Source organism: Mytilus californianus, unplaced genomic scaffold (assembly GCF_021869535.1).
Source record: "Mytilus californianus isolate M0D057914Y unplaced genomic scaffold, xbMytCali1.0.p SCAF_1, whole genome shotgun sequence".
Lineage (NCBI taxonomy): Eukaryota > Metazoa > Mollusca > Bivalvia > Mytilida > Mytilidae > Mytilus > Mytilus californianus.
This window is the reverse complement of record NW_026262581.1, coordinates 76,854,798-76,876,970: the sequence shown is the minus strand read 5'-3', so window position 1 is coordinate 76,876,970 and position 22,173 is coordinate 76,854,798. Positions and strand designations below refer to the sequence as shown.

The 22,173-nt window shown below is 34.1% G+C and overlaps 1 protein-coding gene across 3 annotated transcripts in view; it reads left to right on the top strand.

The window, feature by feature from the left end:
• The window catches only part of LOC127724230 (uncharacterized), a 34,435-nt gene extending 18,035 nt beyond the window's left edge, over positions 1-16,400 (top strand). For 2 of the 3 annotated variants that reach the window (XM_052231141.1, XM_052231150.1), the window contains exons 4-6: positions 5,254-5,356; positions 7,963-8,035; positions 9,234-11,227. In XM_052231141.1, coding sequence (XP_052087101.1) covers positions 5,254-5,356; positions 7,963-8,035; positions 9,234-9,455 — 398 coding nt within the window. In that variant the 3' untranslated portion in view covers positions 9,456-11,227. Of the gene's footprint in view, positions 1-5,253; positions 5,357-7,962; positions 8,036-9,233 lie in introns of all 3 variants that reach the window. The other variant, XM_052231158.1, reaches the window with a different exon arrangement.
• Positions 16,401-22,173: the final 5,773 nt, after the last annotated feature.

Genomic DNA, 22,173 nt, shown 5'->3' with positions numbered 1-22,173 from the left:
TCTGTATGTTCAAAATCATCAAAAGTGTATGGCACATAAAAAAATCATCTGGAATTTTTCAGACATTGAAAAGAATAGCAAAAAGGAGAGAAGGCAGGTATGATAGTCAATGAGACAACTATCCATAAGAGTACGGCCTTGAACAATGATCAAACTTATGCCGTATAATCAGCTATAAAAAGCCCCGACATGACAAAATGGGAAACAATTCAAACGCCAACACCTATGGCCTGGTTTATGAAAAAATAATCAACGAAAAACAAATGTGACAGACAGCAACCAACAATTAACAACTGATTTACAGGTTCCTGACTTGGGACAGGCATATAAAGAATGATGCAGGGTTTATATAAAATAGATGTAGTATGATTGCAAATAAGACAACTATCAGGCCACCAGAGTCCAAATGACGTGGATGTGAGCAGCTACAGGACATCGTATGTATACGGTCATCAACAATATGCATAACCCATACATTATTGTCAGCTAAAAAAAGGCCCGTGCATGACAAAATGAGAAACAATTCAAACGAGAAAACCAACGGCCTGGTTCATGACAAAACAATAAACGAAAAATAAATAAGATGGACAGCAACCAACGACAGGCTTAAACATGCTTACGAGCACAACCCCCCCCCCCCCCTTAACCTAAGACAGTGGTGTAACAGCACAACATCAGAACAAACTGTAAAAATCAGTTAAGAATGGCTTGACTCATTAGAATGGCACGAAGCACTAAAAATAACTTACTTTAATACAATAGACACAAAGTACCGATCTAAGAGTACTCGAAGTTACTGCGAACTTGCAACTCATACATAAATCATGTTCTCTCAAACTGTAAAGTATGTTTGTTAACCGCTCAATTTAAGGGGAAATAACTGAAAACGATCCACATGAAAACAATTGGAAACTGAGTGTAATAGTCTTGAATTGAAACATACACTTTCAATACCTCTTGTTGTATACAATAATTTCATATTAAAATCATAAGAATCTCTGGATTCTGTGGCAGTGTATTCATATATCCTATGGCAGTGTATTCATATATCCTATGGCTGTGTATTTGTATATCACACACCTAAAGTTCGAACAAAACCAGCGACATTCTTCTAATTTTCCCATCTGGTGCCAATATAACACCGGGGAAAGCCCCAATTGCAAACAAATAGACAACAAAAAGAAATATAAATAGGTTGACCGTATTAGATGTTGACATTTTTTTAAATATTCCTCGAGGTTTGGTATTTTTGGTATTTCGGATTCTTGCTCATATTATCATGTTGATGGTACTCTAATCAGTTTCCCTTAATGACGACTAAAAATTTTCTCCTTCATTATAGTGCTAATGTAAACTTGTATCACTCAAATTTAAAGAACATAATGACGTTCATATTCTCTTTTACGATTTGTCGCCATTTTTACATCTGGTTACTGATAACAGAAATAATTATTGATGATGTTTTTTTATTGTAATTGTATTTTCCCCTTAGTTGATTGTTGTAAATTTTTAGAAGAACATTTTTATGTGTACTATATCTTTACTTCATTACAGTCTGAAGAATGATCAGGAAGGACTATGAGGGTCTGGATGGGGGGTTCCTTAATTTCTGTATTCTTTAATTCTGAAGTCATTCTTCTTTATTCTTTATTTTGTTTCCCTATTATTCTCTATTCTTTATATTTTAGAACCCCTATTATTCTCTATTCTTTATATTTTAGAACCCCTATTATTCTCTATTCTTTATATTTTAGAACCCCTATTATTCTCTATTCTTTATATTTTAGAACCCCTATTATTCTCTATTCTTTATATTTTAGCACCGTTTTATTCTCTTTTCTTTATTTTTTCACCCTATTTTTCTTTATTCTTGAATTTTGGTCCATTTTCTGTATATTTGGCCGGCCTTTTATTCTCTATTCTGTAAACCCCATCCAAACTATTGGCTATTAACTTGATGTTATGAATATTGCACAACATACTCCAATACGATTTATAGAAATAAAGATGAATTGTAAACTACTATAGTATATCCGAGCCATTATACATATTGTATACTGTGTTATAATCCTAGATTAGGACGACGAGAAAGGCAAAACCCGACTAAACGAGAGGCTAAAGGCTAGGGCACTGGTCACTGTAAAGACAGTATTCCAGTTGATATAACAACAGCTTGAGCTCGAATTCCTTTGTGGAAAATGCAGTTTTTAAATTGTTTCCCCGCCTGCGACGAAAATCGGTGAAGCAAGACTTAAGCCCGGTTGTCACTATCAAAGTCAAAGTTTTCTTTGACCAGATAAACGTGGTCCAAGTCATATGTTTTGATCAAAGTTTTCTTTGACGGTTTTCATTGTGAAAAAAAAAAATCCTTCAAAAACTTTGACCAAGAAAACCTGTACAAGAACACTTTGATAGTGACAACGGGCCTTTAGGCATGCTGTGTCGGCGGCGTCAACTATTATTAAAGTTTTTGATTCTGTCACATATCTCAGTGTTAACAGTATATTGGTCTGAATTGAAGACATGAATTATACGTGGTAGGTAGTGACTTTTAACTGTGAGCAACAGAAAAACAAATAGATAAAAATATTTCATAAACTTGAATTACAAGTTATCATTTGTTGCAATCAAGCATTGAAACAGACTTTCTACACGTGTTCAGAGTAATTATGTATTTACAATATGTTTCATACCTTCTCGCTTTTAATTAATATCCACAGAAAAGGGGAACAGTACTTTAAGCCATAATTAACTTTCACACCACTAGCTTTATTTACCAAACTAATAAACATGGTATATAATTGTAATTCACCTTTTTTTTCAGTTTAGAATTAAATGCTTCTTTTTGTAATTCTATTGAGGTGAAAAAGCGTTGATCGAAGCACTTTTTGCTTTTTGTATGAAGCGAGGAAGCGTTCATTCATAGATGTTACATATTATACGGAAATAAAATATATAACATTTGGAAATTCTCGGCCAATCGTATCTACGGAATCGTATGAAATTTCTGTGTCATGTTATTATTATATCGTAAGAAATGGAAATATTACTTGTCAAATAGTCATACAATGGTTTGTACATACGTCTTTTATTTTGATAACCCTACGATCTATTTTCTTTATCGGATAATATATATATTCAGAACATCTTAATTAAAGTCCACGACCGTTCTATGGATCGTTATCTGAAAATTCGAAGATCCCTGTTATTTTTTAGGGTACCTATACTACTTGAAACGTACGTCAAACGTTTTTCATCTCGGCTTCTAGTAAGTTTTCTTCAACTAATCCTTCTGTCTTTTTAACTATATAGTTCCATTACTACAATTTAAGGACTTTTGCAATAAAGCATATGAAAAAAAAATTGAATTAATTATAGTTGGTAATTATTTTTCAGGTGTAAAAATTCTCTGGATGTTTTAGATAAATCAAGTTCTTTTGAATGACTTTTCGACTCCCCACACTACACTTTCGCACAATATTATCAAACAGATCCTTTTTTAATGAAATTGTACTTTGAAAAATCTAATTGCAAATTTATTGATTTATTTGATGCAACTCATATAATCCTTCTTCTGTAATGAAAACGGTAAATATACTGTATACTTACTGGAAGTGTCATGAGATGATTAAAGCTATAAATTTTCTCCTTGACAACTTCTGTACATGTACGTTTCGGCATTTAAGTTTATCGACCGGAAGTATGTATTCCTGTGGGCACTAAATGTGCTTCTTGACTTTCATAGCAGACTTGTCCCTGTTTTGTTATGAATCACAGGTTGTGGCTACACCCAATTTAGATCCGTCTTAATTCCTTTAATAGACAAAATTGATAACACTTTCCGTTGCCTTAATGGTATTTTGCTTTTAATTACACCTTATGTAAGAATCCTGGGTTCTGATTGGTTGATAGCCAGTGTATTTTTCACCAATTTACTTTTATCAAATGAATATCGTTCATTTTTAAACAGCGCCGGGGTATATGCAAAAGGATATGCCTTTTTTATCCTCTCTGCCGTGGTATTTGCCAAAAAATACTCTATCCGACTGGACGCTTGTAATGTCACGATCATCAATGCGTTTTATGTCACGATCATAAATGCGTTTTGTACGTAAACATTCGGTGTAATTAAACAGATATAGCATGTTCTTGAGGGGTATTTGCGAAAAATACCAGTCTTGAGAATGAATTTCCCTCGCCTTACGGCTCGCGAAATTTAACATTCTCTCGACTGGTATTTTTCGCAAATACCCCTCCTTAACATGATATATCTGTTCAAAATAATAATCAAAATTTATTTAACTAAACAACAGAAGCGATTTTTCAATCCTAATGTCTAGTTTTTTGTTCTGGCGGTGTGTACATTTCCCAAATCGTTCGTTGTGCACGTGTCTGTGGTGGCGTTTTAGATTTCAATGAACATATTATATGTATTACTTTACTGGTAGGTTATTAAGTCAGGAATATCGTTACCTAAAATTACATGATATGTTCACCAAATTTTTCATAGATACAAAGATTCGGTATGGAAGATGGCTGTACCTGTAGAAAACTTTTTAAAAAAAAATGGATATCGTAATTTTTACGGTGATGTTGTTTATATAGCCCGTAAATTTTGATCAGTGTATACCTATTTATCCTTGGAATACAATTCCCAATTTAACATTGTCGTAAGATCTACAAACACGAACAAACAAATGAAAAAAAAATACCCTTCCCTTAGTTTTGGCAACTTTTTTTACAAAAGAAACCTAATTTGTTAGCATCCTGTATTGCTACAGGATTAATAATTTGTTTTAGTTTAACTTCAGTAATTATCGATGTTATATGATATTGTTTCAATGAAAAAATATTCTCTTAATTATTTATGTACGGTGCATTAAAAAAGAAATGGAATTCAGCTGCTAAGACTACAAACTCGGACGAAATTTTCGTTTCAAAGTTGTACCGTATTTGCTGATTTTGCCGAAAAACTTTTATTAAGTTTATAATTTGTCTTAATTTCTGTTCAAACAGGAATTGTACAGTGTGTGCTGAAAACATATTCTTAACTGCTTCATTATGGCCATCTTAAATACTCCATTGAAAAATATTGGTAATCAAATTTTTTTCGCTACAAAATTAAAATGCTCAAACTTGTTCTAGTCCTTCATAGTTATGTAGTATTTGCGGTTTGGAGCTCCGGTTGCACTATTGTCGCTTGTATTATGTTGAAATACCTATATACGATTATAATCTATTGTTTCTTTGCAGATCTAAATCAGACAGTTAATGGATACAAAATCGCTGTGGTGGTACTTGCACTGATAATAGTACTTTTGATAACATTAATTGTTCTGTATATCATTAGACGCAGGTAAGTCTCAGTTATCGTTTCATGTGCATAGAACCCAATTCAAATTACTACATTTTAATCATCACTTTTCATTTTACTAACCATTCCAAAACGAAACACAATCATCACTCAATATCATTTCCTGATGTTTTGGAAAAAATAATCGAAATTTTTTTTTGGACCATTTTATGCAGAAAATGATAACTTTTTTCGGGCATTTTCCCGGTATGCCATGCTTATGAAATTCACATCACATTCACGCCCAAACTCCTATTTTGTGAATACTTGTGGACTTTATAGTGATTCGACAAGGGAGGAGGCTATGGACCGCTCAAAGTCCCCAGCTGGTCCAGGGTAACACCCTAGTCGGGGATCCAGGGCAGCACCGTAGACAGTGGTCCAGGGAAGCGAATCCCCATGAAGCTCCGGGCATATGAGTAATTACATTGACTGCTTTGAACATGAAAAATACCCTATCTGTTTCTTACTATACCATATTTTCATGAAACGATAGTAAAAGTCTAGTGAGTTCCGTAATTTGCTGCTTATATTATTAACATGGTTATTTTCAAATATAAAATATATTTTATAAAACGGGAAGATCAGGAAGAGTCGACAACCCAAGCGTTAATCAATGGACAATTGACAAACCCGGGAACAGATAAGACACAAAAGGAGAAACAAAAACATTCAACATTGAAAACTAAATACAGATGAAAAACACGGACCCAGAAAACAATGTGGCGACCTCCGGTGCTCCAAAAGGGTAAGCAGTTCCTGCTTCTTGCAAGACACCCGTAGTGTGTCTCACGAAGGTCATTCTCAAATCAAAGGAAAGGTTTCTACCACAACGGTAGGTCATTTGGGACACAGATACCCCAGGTGAATCAATAGTCTTTTGGACGAACGGACAATGGGAATACGAAATCTAACTGCAACTTTTAAGTCTTGACTTATAAGTAAGGGATATAAATCCAAGATGTTTTCAAGGTGATTGTATTGAGCCTGTATTATTAAATGTTAATACTGCATGTAAGACTTAAAGGATAGTTAATATCGAAAGTCCATATATCTATTGTTTGCCAAGGCAAATGAACTCTCTCGGTGTTGATATCAATTTCTTTGTGAACATGTATGAGCGCCAACGAAGATAGTCTGTCCTGTACCATGGTTGAACGGAGATAAGTTTTCGGTCGCCTTAATGCACTAAGTGACCGTTCAGTAGTTGATGTAGTTACTGGCATTGTAACTAGAATTGAGAAGATTGCGAATATTGAAGGATATATAGTTCCTTATCAGTCACTGCTACAGACGACATCAGAGATTTTGGCTTTAAACACCGCCCGACACGATAATATGTAAAGACTAAAGACTATCCGTAATTCAATTTCAGTATTATTTTTTTTGTGAAAAAAATGTGCAAGCAAATGATTTTTTGCGTAAAGGCAGCTACGCGCCTGTATGTAATGAGTGGTGTGGATGATTCTCGGGAATAGCTAGGTCACTATTTCAAGCTTCGTGCTATATGATTAGGTCGAGAAATTAAGAGGAAATAAGTGGAAAGGGTGATGATTGAATCATAGGTATCTGAAACTAATCAGATATTATTTTTTTCATAGAAGCGTTTAAAACCGCAGTCGTAAATTCATCAGATATTTGTCAAATCTAATTATCTCTCCATGAAATAGCTTAATCATGACAGCTATAGGTATATTCTGTAAAAAAAAATATATGATAGGATATATATTTTTGTTATACAAAATCTATATGAAAAGGGTGGGGTGTTGAATGTCTCAGTTGCTCACCCCTACTGCAAAAGGATTGAAGAGACCCCCCCCCCCCCCGAATTTTTACCTAACGTGTTCGCATGAATTTATAAGTAGCCATGGCATATAATATGGCCATATGTTTTCCCTTCGTGTTGAGAACTAATCATACTAATTGAATATTAACGAAACGAACCGTTGCGTTACAGTTTCAAAGTATGCTTCTGTAAACGTGACAATTTAGCATATACGCTTATGTTTTCAAATGTCAAAATTCTCTTCATATTTCATTATGCAATAACCTGCACAAAAATGTTTTCAATGCCTAAAAAACAACTGTTGTCTGAAAAGAGCTTAAATTTGACGTGTTACCCTCGGGTGGGGGAGTACTTACTATGTAATAAGTAGTGGGGATGAGTCTCTAGAATGGTCACTATTCCAAGCTTCGTGATGTGTGATAAGTTCGAGAAAATAAAGGAGAAATAAATGAAAAGGGTGATATATATATAATAGGGTACACATTATTTTGTTGTTCAAAATACACGAAAAAGGTGTGGTATTGGATATCTCAGTTACTCACCAATATTACAAAAGGATTGAAGTGCCCGCTCCTTTCCCCTAGTTTTTATCTAGCGCTCGCGTTTGTAAGTAGCCGAGGCGTATAATGAATATGGCTACATCTGTTCATAGCTAGTCAACAATCTGTCTGAATATTAACGAAACGAACAATTACGTTACAGTATAAAATGTGCTGTATAAATTATCTTAAAAAAGCTTGGTTGTTAGCCAGAATTTTTAATGAATGTTGTCAAATTTTATTGTGCATCACTTTTTTGGTATAAATTATTTGTGGTGTTTCAGGAGATATTATCAAAGAAAGCAGTTGATTACAAGAGGAATAATTGATGAGGATTTGTTGGGGAAAGATGGAACGGTAAGAGTGTATATAGTTTGGTCCTATCATCTACATTTAATTTGTTTCTACATTGACAAAACTTCAAATTTGAAATCATTTGCTTTTGATGAATAGAACGTTAAAACGTTTCTAAGCGATTGAACCGTCAAATTTAGGAATAAGAGGAAAGACTAGTAGGCCCGAAGTCAGAATGATGTATCCGGGTAGGGCAACATGCCTTGTGAACTAGCAGTAACTCCGCAAGTAAAAATATCGACTCAACTTGTCGGTCTAGTGCAAATTTTCGCAAATAAGGGACGTTGTGGTTGGTTTAACGCCTTCGGCCTCATCCCCTTTGGATGCTAGGGGGTCAGTTGCAAACTATATAACTTAAAAAGTGGTTCATATTCGTATCTCATTGATATATTCTCGTCCTGATATTCATGTAATATTTGCCCCTGGACGTTTAACTCCAAGCCACCAACAGTTTAATATTAGAAGTCAAAATTGCTGAAATTTTAAAATGAATAACATCAATTATAGTTGTCAAAAGGAAACTGTTACAGAATATTTCAATTGAAGTAATACGTCCAAAATACCCAATGTCATTTCAAAAACTGACTTTCACGATTATTTACAAATGGAGTATAACAAAAATGGAAGATTTTTTTATATTTTACTAAAATGTAGTTTATGATTTGCTACTTCCAAAATTTCATAAACTGTTTTAACTTTTGTCATAATGTACGTTGAAGTTTATAAAATATATGAAAACCTCAAAAGAACAGGAATCGATTCGTATTATTTTAGACAAAAAAACACCAAAAAAAAAACGATACTGCTTTCAAAGGACGTATGATAAGAACGAGATGTTGTCTTCTTGAAAGAATAATTACCAATATGCTTTACGTATTGCTAACTTAATCGAAATACATCACTATAGAAGTAAATTGTGATTTAGAAGCATTACTGTAAATAGAAGTTGCAAAATAAGGTCACAAAAGTGTAATAAATGAAATGATGAGAAGTGTATGGTTAGTTGATAAATGTATAGTGGGCACGTGTACAATAAGCGACCCAAAAACACACGCACTATTCAGTCTACTCCTATGCCACTGCCTATTTCAACTGAGGCTATCACCAACCGTCTGCTTTATATTTGTCAGTTGTCTTTTTTGGATAATGCAGAAGATTAGAAAACTAACCCAGTTCAAAATGGGTTTTGTTTATATTACAGAAGATAAGGCAGCATAACAGGCCGTATTTTGATACTTCACAGACAGGCGATTTACGTTTAAGTGGGAGAATGAGCACAGCTTCACTAGAAAATAGAGACAGTGAACCGCTAGGTTTGTTAGAATCATTTAACAGATCTAAGAACCAAACAGTACAAGAATCTACTACAGAAAATGGAGAGAACAAGAACAAAATTGATAATATAAAAGATGAAGAATTGTAATATTTCTAATATTTATCTCATGGAAAAACAGCTTTGAAAAGTACTGGTGTGTATGAAGAAGTTAACGAAAATGACTTAACGTACAATAGTCATGAACAATTTTAGCGTGCAAATATACGTTTACATCGTTTAATTATCGAAACATGTGTTTGTTTAATTGGAAGGAAAACTTCGTAGATTTTCTTGAAAGTCAAAATATTTGCTAGAAAGTTTCTATTGTTTTTCGTCTGCAGTCAAATTCCTCGACGCTTTCTGGATACTTCAGATGTTTATATGGAACAATTTACTACATTTGCATTAGAAAATGAATGAAAGTACTGTGTTTGAAGAGTTTCCACCGTCAAGTTGAGATATGACGTTCGCAAATATCCGTTTTACTGGCTCCGCTCCGTGTCAGCATGCAGTAAACTGGCATTACTTTACACAAATCAGCAAATTGACGTGGCAGCTCTTCCAACTCATTACTGTTATTTCTGAAATAGTAGTATATGATATGATATGATAAGCTTTATATAATATAAGTGCAATATATTGTTTTGATTTTATAAAGTATAATAGGTTGTTAGTCAATGGATATATGTGTGGTATCAATTCTTATAACATCATGTGATTGTTAATATTTGTACATTGAATGATTCGTTATATTTTAATACAAATGTATTTTTACATGTGTTTCCCTTCAAATTTTATATGTATAACATATTTTAAAAATAATAAAATTTAAATCAAAGGTCAGTGTTTACATGTCGTTTGCAATCGCTGCGTATTATGTATATGATTGATTGATCGAAAGATTGTGAGGATTTAACACAATTTAAAGCTCGCGGTCAGTTTGTATTAGGGAGGAAGCCGGAATGCCGGAGTGAACCCTTTGTGTATGAAACGGTATCCTCATCCATCTGTCATTCCCTTACAGGACAAACTAGTATGCGACGCTTTCAGTGTAACCAGATATGTACTGAAAATTCAATCAAGAGAAAATATTGAACAAATACTAAATATGAATTGGAAAACTACGTTGTCATTTTTGAAAACCTCCTTCCATCCTATCCCTAATTCTAAAGTATCTTCGCTGCACATGATTTCATAGTTGTATCCGATGCTACCAACGGCTGTAGATACTATAAAAAGAATAAAGAGGTAAAATAGTAAAAGTTGTATTTTATTATGGCTTAATCCTTTTTAAAATATTTAGTATATACTAGTAGCTATGTAAGTGATTACAAATGTCATGAGAGTTTCGTTACCAAATGACCTTTACTTTGCATAATTACGCCCCTCTGTAGATGTGTGCTTTCCTTCCTTCGTTGTCAATTGTCCTTGGAAGATACTGGACTTGTGTTTGATATATAATTGAACAAATGAGCACAAAAGACACATGTGACTCAATTCCTGACCACAAATTAACAAAAACGTTTCGTTATGTACATACATGTGTGCTATCCGTTTCCAAAACATGTTCTGCAATGAATAACTGAAAGTGCTTATTAGAATTGAAGGGTACAGATTACAATAATACTATTGGAAACTATAAATTAAACATTACACTGTCTTAAGAATAAGACGATCAATGCCACATTTGAGAGAATGATAGGCAAATATTTTAAATTGGAGATAGAATCGTAGTTGGTTCAACTATGGACAAAGGAAGATAACTCCAATGTTAAATATTACCTTTCACAATGATTGTTCTTTGTAGAAATGATAGATTATATATTAATGTATATATTTTATCAATAAATTTTATTAATAAATTTATTTATATGTACACAGACATGATGAAAAGAATGTTTGTCTCATGGCACAATAGTTCTGTACTTTCTAAAGTACTAATGAAATCTGGAAAGTATAACCGTCGAGCCAGTCCAATAAGGGTTTTGATTGCATGAATGCAATCTTTACACCAATAACAGGTGATTTGAATTTCTTTGCAACTTTTTAGCGAAAATAAACAGCCAACGAACAAACAAACAAACAAACTAACAAAATATGTACCAATACCAAGCTCAATAAGTTACAAATCATTCCATTTTTACATTTTTAATTTTTTAAAACATGTTTTATTCGCTGAAAACATAATAAAAAAGAAAGACAAAAGTTAAACTTGTATGTAATATCAATAAAATGAATATTATTGAATACTTTATCATATAATTCAAAACATAGACCTGTATTTAAAGAGACATACGACTAAACAAAAGAGGAGTGAAAGAAAAATGAGAAATTACCACTTAATCGTAGCAAAAGGACTTTACGAATACGGTAAGCAATGGATCTGTAATAAGTATACTAGTATTATGGAAGTTTACAGAGAATTACAAATCCATTTTTGCTCTTGTTCGAACGAATTAAGACTGCGGATTGGAATCGGATTACGTTTATTGTGTGAAGTCGTTGTTGTTCCATTGCCTGCATTAATGAATTTCAAATTGCAGATTAGTTTGATATTGTATTCGAAAATTTAAAATCGTTGTTCAAAAGGAATTTAAGTCTTGAGTTTAATACGATAGTTGTTATTCAGATGAGAGTATTACATGGGCTAAGGAAACTTTATTGCCTAATATCTTGTGGTTTGAAAATGTTCGTCGAAGATCGTGATATTTCGGTCGGCAGCGCACATGCTGATTCTACAGCCGTGTCGATTGCACAAATTCGACACATAATCTTCGTCTTAACCGATGGTTTTGTCGCCAAAATTGGAGTGAGTTGGAGATTGAACGAATAAAATACGAAAAATGCACGTCACTTGCAGATAGTCATTACAAAACAAATCACAATTTATCCGTATATGTTTTCTGCTTCACTGGATGCTCTTTGTAAAGACTTATTCCTATTTAAAAGATGATAAAAATAAGAATGGATATACAAGGCTAAGAATGGCTCTAGTTTCTTTTTTTTTTAATGAGTTTTCCTTCTTCTTTTTTTTAATCAGCATGAACCGACAAAATATGAAATCTACAAGTATTTAGCACGAGATATTTTTGTCGTGACGCAGGACAAACCGACGTGCTCAAAAACTTGTTCGTTGAAAACTAAATAAAAACACAACACACAACATATAATTACTATCGTATTGCTCTGTGATTTGCAAATTTTACTAACTGGTTAAAACGTCCCTAGGAATGCTGAAAGTATGAATCTATAGCTAACCGATGTCTTAAACAGAAGTCAACTCATCACAGGCACTTGTCTCAGAAAAAAATGTCCTATATACCTTAATATAACACAAGGTACTTAACTCGCATTTTTTAAAAATGTCACCCGGTGTAGGTAGACGAAATAATTACGGTTGACATACTTGGGTAGGCCTGCTACGGGTGATTCTTACAACAAAGGTAGGCGTGTTCTACACCATTGTGTAGATAAATCGATTTAGATTTACGGCATAACAAGTTCTAGTGGGGTTGACAACCGAGAAATCGGCAAATAACGGAACTTCGCGACCGGGTGACATTTTTAAAAAATGCGAGTTAAGTACCTTGTGTTATATTAAGGTATATAGGAAATTTTTTTCTGAGACAAGTGCCTGTGCAACTCATTGAATAAATTATCCCGAAATTTATCTTATGTTTTTTTTTAATTATATTACACTTATCAACTGAAAATCATTGAAACGTATGCATTGCCATTTGAAAAAAAAAATCTATATATAGGCTTTTCCCTCTTGCGAAGTATACAATTCACTCACTTAATCACCAGTAAGTACATTATGTCATCAGCTTGTTGTAAGGCGTGATTTCTTTCATAGTTAACGACCTTTTTTGTTGCTTAAAAATAGATTTTGGCGCTTCCTCAGATTTATTGCCAATAGCATACATAATACTAACACATTTCCATTATGTTCTATATTTTAAAACCACTTATTCATCGACACGTGACTGATGTGACATTAGATCAAAGATAAATTGATGATTTTGATTTTATTGTTTCCATATCAATCATCAATAATTCATATGTCTCTTGGCTGCTTATGCAACATGACTCACGGTGTACACTAACAGTATAGTTACGCACTGGAGCATTCATGATGCTGTGGTCTTGAATAGTAGAAAATAAATGCTTTTCTAGAAGAATAAAAAGTAGCATTTATTTCTCGTCTTTATCGATAAATATATATTTCAGCAAAGATTGATGAAATTGTCATTGAAATTCGCAAAATAATGTCGCGTACAGATTGCCATGATATACATACAAACAATTCACAAACTGGACATCAATCATTTCGTTGTAATATAACCTTCAGTACTGATCGAGAAAATTTATGGTTTTATTCAAAATCAATACAATATTAAAAATTCATATATTAAGCAATAAATTGGTAAGGTCATTATTTTATCATCGAAGGTTTAGATGCAATGCAATACCGACATTTGAATAGCTAAAAATTCTGTTAGTATCTAAATTACCATCAATTCTATTTGAATAAACGGACGGGTGCACGAAGAAACCTCGAGTCTCAACAAAACATTCAAACCGATTTGGAACTTCTGCATAGACGTTAATTTTTTGACAACCACTAATGAAATAATTAAAGATTCTAGCATTTCAAGTACCATCAATTCATTTGAAATAAACGAACGGGCGCTCTGGGTGTATTTCCTGCTTTTTAAAATTTTTAACCAAATATTCAAACCGATCTGAACCACCCGTTTAGACGTTGATATTTTGGCACCCCTTATGAAGTAATACTTATAATACTTCAATAAAGGTTGGCATCCGTCGTGTCGAAAGGATGCACTGATCCAGAGGCCCAGACTATACAATTTTAAACACCCAATCATATAATATTATCATTTAGCAATTGTAAAACTGTGTGAAAATATTTTAAACTAAATTATCTTTTAAACGGAACACAACAATCTGAATGGATATACTAATTAAACTTGTAATAATCTATAGTAATAGTAAATACTTATCAGTTTAAATTGTTGGATTAAGATCAAAGTTTTTAATCCACATGAAGTTGATTATCCCACACTATTTATCATGTAAATTAAAATTTAACTTCACAATTCTATTTGAATAACTTAACTTCTACAGTATAGCAACGACTGTTTATTAATGAATACATAAAGTATGCTAATTCTTACTTCAGATTATTAGATTAATTCAAATACAATTAAATCGCCCCGTCGTTAATACAATTTGTTGACATATTTTGAAATATTTATTGGCACTAATTAAATAACGGTAAACAAAAACGTGTGTTGCTTCTGGTAGGTAATATATCTATGATAATGTGGTAATTTTGTATAATTAGATCCATGCCGAGGAAACTATTGCCTGTGGATGTACACCATTGTTCGGAAGCAAGGATCTTCCCATATAAAACATCGCAATTCAAGATATTCGGAAACTCAGTTGAATTCAAGTTACTGGAACATAGATTTAGTGCGGAACAAAAACAAATTTTTGAAATATAGATCGAACAATTATTGTAAAATTTTAGACTAAATCTATTACAGACTTTTGTGTTATACTGGAAATCTACTTTGTGAAACCTACCTTTGGATTAAGTGTAATTTCACTGATGGATATAAAGATATAGAAATCATGGATATGCATTTAACTCCGTTTAAAAGAAGATATGTGGACAACTGGAGAAAAGAAGTAAACAAACATCTGCGGGCAGGTACAATGTGGAAAACACTGACCGACACACCATTATCAAATGTTGCACTTGATAATCAAATCAAAAGCAAGTTTGAAGTTTCTTCAAATGGAACAATATCTCATGAAATAGCGACCCAAACGTCCCCAGGAACAGTTAACAGTACAAAACAAACCAGTAATAAGCGGGTATGCTTTAAGTATTCACGACTTGATAATAATGTCGAACAGAGTAAAGGAACAGAGAAAATGCATGAAGGAATGCAGTCAAACTGTGCTCGCAAGATTAACCAGAAACCATCATATCAACGTAACGAAAAGAATCCCTGTGAAGACATTGAAGAGGAACACACTCCATTAGTTATCATTGATCCGCAGTTGATGACCCCGATGCGGAACTATGAAATAAATCCACAAGAGAGATCATCAAATAATCGCCCTAAGTCGATCGAAAGAAACATAAATAATCCATTCAAATTCACTTCAGTGCAAAACTCACGAGACATCAATCCCGAGAAGAAAAAGGAAGTATGGTCTATTCGGTGCCAAGTTCAGTCACGAGACAGGAATAGTTTTGTCGTTTCTCGTTCAAATTTATTCAAATATAATGATATAACCAATCATAGTTTTCTGAACTTACCATCTCGATTCCAAAATGACAAATACAATCAACAGCAAATAACATCGAAGCCGGAAGTTTCGTTGAATCAGCCCTCTCCGCGAAGAAACATTACTTCAATGTTTGCTGTACAAGCATGGTAACGCGCGTGAATGGCGTGAATGTTCTGTTTTTTTTTACTTCAATGTTTTCTCTACACGTATGGTAATGTGAACGTTCTGTTTTGTTACTTCAGTGTTCGCCATATAATACAAGCATGGTGATGTGAACGTTCTGTTTTGTTACTTCAGAGTTCGCCATATAATACAAGCATGGTGATGTGAACGTTCTGTTTTGTTACTTCAGTGTTCGACATATACAAGCATGGTGATGTGAACGTCCTGTAATTCTCATGAGCAATATTATACTTTTTGTGTTGGAAGACAGTTAAGCCGTAAGAAGAAGTATAAGACCTTTGCAATATCCATTGTTTTTGTACACTTACCTTCTTTTATCAGACTAATTCCTCACGACAAACCCGCAGCAAATATTGAATCATGTATAATTGTGGAACGAACATTCAAAATAAGTTATTATACATGTAGATAGTTTTTATATTGTGATGCTAGAAACAAAAATGTATTTCTATGTAGACAAAGTAACAGTCTGACTACAGAACTGAGACTACTACTAAAATAATTATAGAAACAGTACAGAGCCAATAAAGATAATTCTAGTTCCTTTAATTTAATATAAACTGAGATATAGTGGGCACGTTATGTGTTTATGGAATAATTTTTATCAGTTACACTGAAGCCAAATACAAAAAAATGCATAAAACCCATAAAAAGGAAATTTCAAAATTGCCAAAGGACTGCTTTGCCTGAGGGAATTTCAATCGCAGTTTAATATTTAATACCATATAATTTAAACTGAAGATTTAACAATCAAAATGTGTCATCAAGCTCTAGCTTATCGTCTCCATCCTCGATACTGGCATGAAAATACGGATTTTGTTTTATTGAAAAGAGTAGGGCCAGTTGTCCCTTGATTTGCCTTATGCTTAGCCAATATTTAAAAAGTCCTTTAATCTTTACTTGAGTTTAGAGTATCACAGCCTAATGTGTGTACTTCAAGTTTAAAGCAATATTATGGCTCATTTCAATTCAGATCATATAATTATGAACGCCAGAAGATAGCCCAAAACTGCAATTTTAATAGATTTCGGCAAATTTTGAATATTTATATCAAAAATACATAAGCAAATCGTTAACCAAAATCAAAATTATGTTGGAAGTAAAGCTATGTACTGTCATTAGGACACAAATTAATTTATTTTGGTTACCGATGTACTTCAATTCAAAATTTGACCAAAACATCCAAAACTTGCAATTTTGTACCAAAAAGCCTTCACCAGCAAAAGAGAGGCGAAAGATACCAAAGGGACATTTAAACTCATAAGTCGAAAATAAACTGACAACGCCATGGCAAAAAAAGAAAAAGACCAAAGGACAAATAACAGTATACAAAATACAACATAGAAAACTAAAGACTGAGCACCACGAACCCCACACAAAAAACAGAGGTGATCTCATGTGCTCTGGAAGGGTAATAAGATCCTGCACCACATGTGGCACCAGTCGTGTTGCTCATGCAAGTACAAACCCGGTGACAAGTCTAATTAGGTAGGTCACCTTCGAGTAAAAGAGGACGGAATTGTTACGATAATTGGAACATATCCGTCGTCTTATATATATATTCGATATGCAGGCGCTGCTGGAATGCTGCTACATAGAAATGGAAAGTTCACAATTGGGAAGCTAAAATCATCTCTTTTTTGTCATAAAGTTTTGGGTTTTTTTTGTTCATAAGAAACTCCTGTATGAAGTCAGCCTTGTGTGAATAAAGGAACAAGTCGTTAAGAATAGAAGCACAGTTGGTACCCATGGGAATGCCGATTGTTTGTTGGAAAACACGTCCTCTACACGTAACAAATATGTTGTCAATCAAGAAATCAAGCATCTTGATAATGTCAGTTTCAGAGAATTTTTTGTTTGAATCAGAGTGATATTTTACAAAGTACGATTTATCCCTCCCGAAGACAAGCTTCTTGTATCTACGTTTGACATCCTGTTTTATGAAACAAAGCAGGACCAACTCTTTTAATTTGTTAACATTCAGTACTGAAAGCATTAAGATTTAATGCAAAACTTTAAAATTGTTGCAAAATATTTAAAGTTTGTGATATAGGGTCTTTAATATTTTATTTCCAGTAGGATTTGAATGCCTTTAGATTTTGACCATGTGAGTGAAACAAATACAGGGGAAACTTTATAGTCATACGGCATTGCTGTTATAAAATTTTGGAAATCATTTTAAATAAAGGAATATATCTCCCTCATTAACTGCTCTAAATCCTTGTCCAGGTTTGGCTATACTTTGGTTCTTTTTGATTATATCATCTCTTCAACGTTTCTATAAGAATTTGGCTTCCTAATATTTGACCTCCAGCATCATCGAAGAGACATTTTAAATTACTGAAATGAGTATCTGGTGCAGTACATTTAGTACCGTTATCGTTATTTCTACTACTGGGACGATACTTATGCTGGTGAACTGTTAAGAAAATACAGATTTTCTTGTATTGAAATTCAGTGTTATAAAATTTTGGTAATCATTTAAAATCACTGAATTTATCTCCCTTGTGCATAGCTCTGCTTCTCGTCTGGGTTTATCAATACTTTCTGTCCTTTTCGATGGTATCAATTCTTCAAAGTTACTATTAGTATTTGGTTTTCAAATATTTCGCCTCGAGCATCAATGCATAGACATGTCGAAATGCCAATCTCGTGAAGTAAAATTGGTACTTTTAATGCTTTTCTGTATAAATGATAATCACCGGTACCAACATTTCAGCAAAATCGGTACAAGCCAAGTGATAACTAGAAGAATAATAAGAAGACTTTGTTCCGAATTAATGGACCGACAATAGACACTTGAGATTAACAATAAAAAATACAATTTATACAAAATTACAATACCACTAAGAAGAGGATTTTTCTTTTTTTTTCTTTGGGGAACGAAGGAGGGGGGTTTGGGGGCTACATATATAGTTAATGCATAGACGTTTTACAAGTCCTATTCCTTATATTGCCTTCCCCCAATTTGTTTTTAAATCCTGGATTCATAACAATAGATGTGCTATTTTTTTTTTGTAAATTGAAATTTTCTAAATATATCTATGACATTATAAATATATATTTTTTAATCTCAAATTGACAAAATAGGAAATATAACAGATGTTATCTATAGACATTATAATGATCAATAGATCACTAAATCTATGTACTCTATAACCATTCTTATTTTCGATAGATCTTCTTAATTCTTTAGTAGAATAAAAAACAAATGTATGTCAGATAACATCGACCTAGTTTTGCCAGAAAAGAGACCATAAAATTGCTTTATCATTATGACTGTCAAAGTTTTAGGTTTACATCTATTTATAGCTATTATCTACCTAAATAAACGATTTTGTTATGCAGGCGTCACACTGTCCCGAAATCGACACCAGATGGACACACGGTAATGGAAATGTTCAAATTCGGGTGTGATCGTTAAAACATCGAGCTATTCGCGGGGGCATCTTTAGCCATCGTATCACGGCCGGTTGAGTTTTCAGGCTATGGCAGCAACTTCGTGAGCGGTGGCAAAATCTTTGACATGCCAAAAAATTTCCGAAAGACCTTGCGAAGGTTCATTTTCGTGTTGAATTTGTATGTCCATTTTTGTTCTTCGTACGGCCATCGTGAGGGCATCTTAACAAATCGTGTCACCTTCGTCTTTACTTCGTGTGATCATCTGTGCCATCGAGCATTTTCGCCTCACGAAGACTATACGAAGGAAACAAGAAGTTGCCCGATTGTCTTACGAAGGTCACACGACTACGTGAAGCCCTCGCAATGCCGTCGTGTAGCCACCTTATTATAGTACGATGACATTGAGATAGGACCCCGTTGTCGGTCGGCGAAGACAGCTAAATTTGAGTAGCTCTAGCCTTTCACATGTTTCATGGTAACGTGGACATATAAAAGGCCAGCAGCTTCAGAGCATCTTCCTCAGACAGCCCTGAGCAACTCTACAGAACAGAGGCGTGTGTAACTCCCAATGCTTCAACCACAGTTATTGACAATTCAGTTACTGCAGTTATTTTTATGAGACAATCAGGAAAAAGAAGGCAGCATATCTTTGTCATATATTGATATTTGCCTTTCTTATATTCGACAATGTCCTTATCTTGTTTTGCTTTTTATTTTCCAGTGCAGGGACAAATTGAGGCGAAGGTGGAAACTGAGGTCTATGTGGGTCAGAAAATGGCTGTCTGACAGAAGAAGAGAATTCTATGGCCACTATAGCACCCTATTAAAGGAGCTGAAGATAGAAAATAAGAAAGACTTCTAAAATATACACAAGACTTCCAAGAGGCGTCTACGATGAGGTCTTGCGAAGAGTATAATGCAGAATAGATAAGAAGGACACATGGTACAGACAGTTTCTCTCTCCTCGTCTCAAGCTGTCCATCACTCGACGACACCTGCATGGCCTGCGGTGATAATTATCCAAGCCTGCATGTCCTTCATCTTCAAAATTGCTCCAAACACCATCTCCCTTATCATCGATAATGTCTGCGATTCCACCAAAGCCGAGTTTGCTGTTGAGGTAATCCAGTGTTCCACTACAAATGAGGAGTGGGCCGCCATTGAAGAGCAGTTTGGGAAAAAACGGAAATTTCCACACTATTGTGGTGCTCTGGATGGCAAGCATGTTTCGGTCACCTGTCCTTGGAATACTGGCTCTGTGTACAGAAACTTCAAGGGCTTCTCCATTGTTCTCATGGCCTTGGTCGATGAAGACTACAAGTTTCTTTGGATTAATGTCGGCTCTGATGGTTCCAGGAACGATGCCAGTATCTACAATGGGTCTGATCTGAAGGAATGCCTGGAAAGTCCGAACAACACATTTAATCTCCCTGAAGAGAAGTTTACCTGGTGATGGCGTTCCTGTCCCATACTACATAGAAGGGGAGAATGCTTTTGGGATCAACAAGTGCCTGATGTACCCGTTTTCTATCAGAAAAAAATGGAGCATCATGAGAAAATATTTAACTATATACTCTCCAGAGCCAGACGTCTAGTGGAGAATGCCTTTGATATTCTGGCACACAAGTTCCAAGTTTTACTGAGGACCATGAACCAGAGGCCAGATACATACAGAAAAATCATCACAACTCGTGCGATCCTTCACAATCTCTATCAGACTGAGATATCCAGCCACCGACAAAAACCTGATAGACTTGGAGGACTAGAACCAGAATGTCATCCCAAAGGCATGGAGAAATGACAAAGTACTTCTGGATGTCTACCGAGAGCAAGGAACACTTAGAACCCGGAATGGGAGGCAAATTAGAATAAACCTGGATCACTACTTTACCTCAAAGGCTTGTTCGGTGTCATGGCAGGACAGGATGATCCAGTAATTATTCCCACAGTGCAATGACAGTACAATCAATACATAGACACTAACATTGTGATGATGAACAAATCATTTTCACATATTGCGTTGTAACTTAAAGCAAAATGTGTATGGAGTAATAAATTTTGTTTCTGAAATTTTGAAAATTATTTTAATATAGAAATACTTGTAAAGTAAGGGAAAATAAGGTAATTGATAGTAAATTTCCCACGTATGGTTCGTGTGCCATCGTGTGATCTTCTGTAGGCATCGTACTTGCTTCGGCTTATGATTGGCTGTTAAACAAGTTCGGGACCATCCGTTCGTGGGAAATTCGAAATTCCATATTCGTATGGCCATCTGGTGTCAATTTCGGGACAGTGTGACGCCTGCATAAAGGAATACTTTCGCAGATAGTGTCGTATATCTTGTCGGAGGTTTTTGGATTGTCTTTCGGTTATCATTTTTTTTCAACTTCAAAATTGATATCTTACAGTTTTAAAATATTTTTCCCAGTATAGAAATAAATCTATAATTTCGATATCATGGAAATATACTTGTCTGTCCTGAAATAACGATATTGAAGGCCATATGTTCTTGTTTTTATAATAAGGATTAATATGATTTTGAAATTTATTCATATAATATTTCGTACATAAATGACAGTGCATCAATGATGCACTGTCATTTATGTACGAAATATTCATAAGCCTCTAAAGGCTGGTTGGTATAAATATACATGTGTATTGACTACATATATTTAAAATGGTAATATATTGTATTTCATGTACATGTACCAAGTTGTACTTTAAAATAAAAATATCTATCTATCTATAAGATAGTCCACATGTAATTTTCGGATAAGATTATGTAACGTTAATTCAATTTTATATACGATAACTTCAGCCAATTAAATTATAAAGAGAACAGAAAAAAAAAATAACAACTGATCTGGTATAAAATAAAAGTGATACATGCCAAATGTGCCTTGTCGCGTTC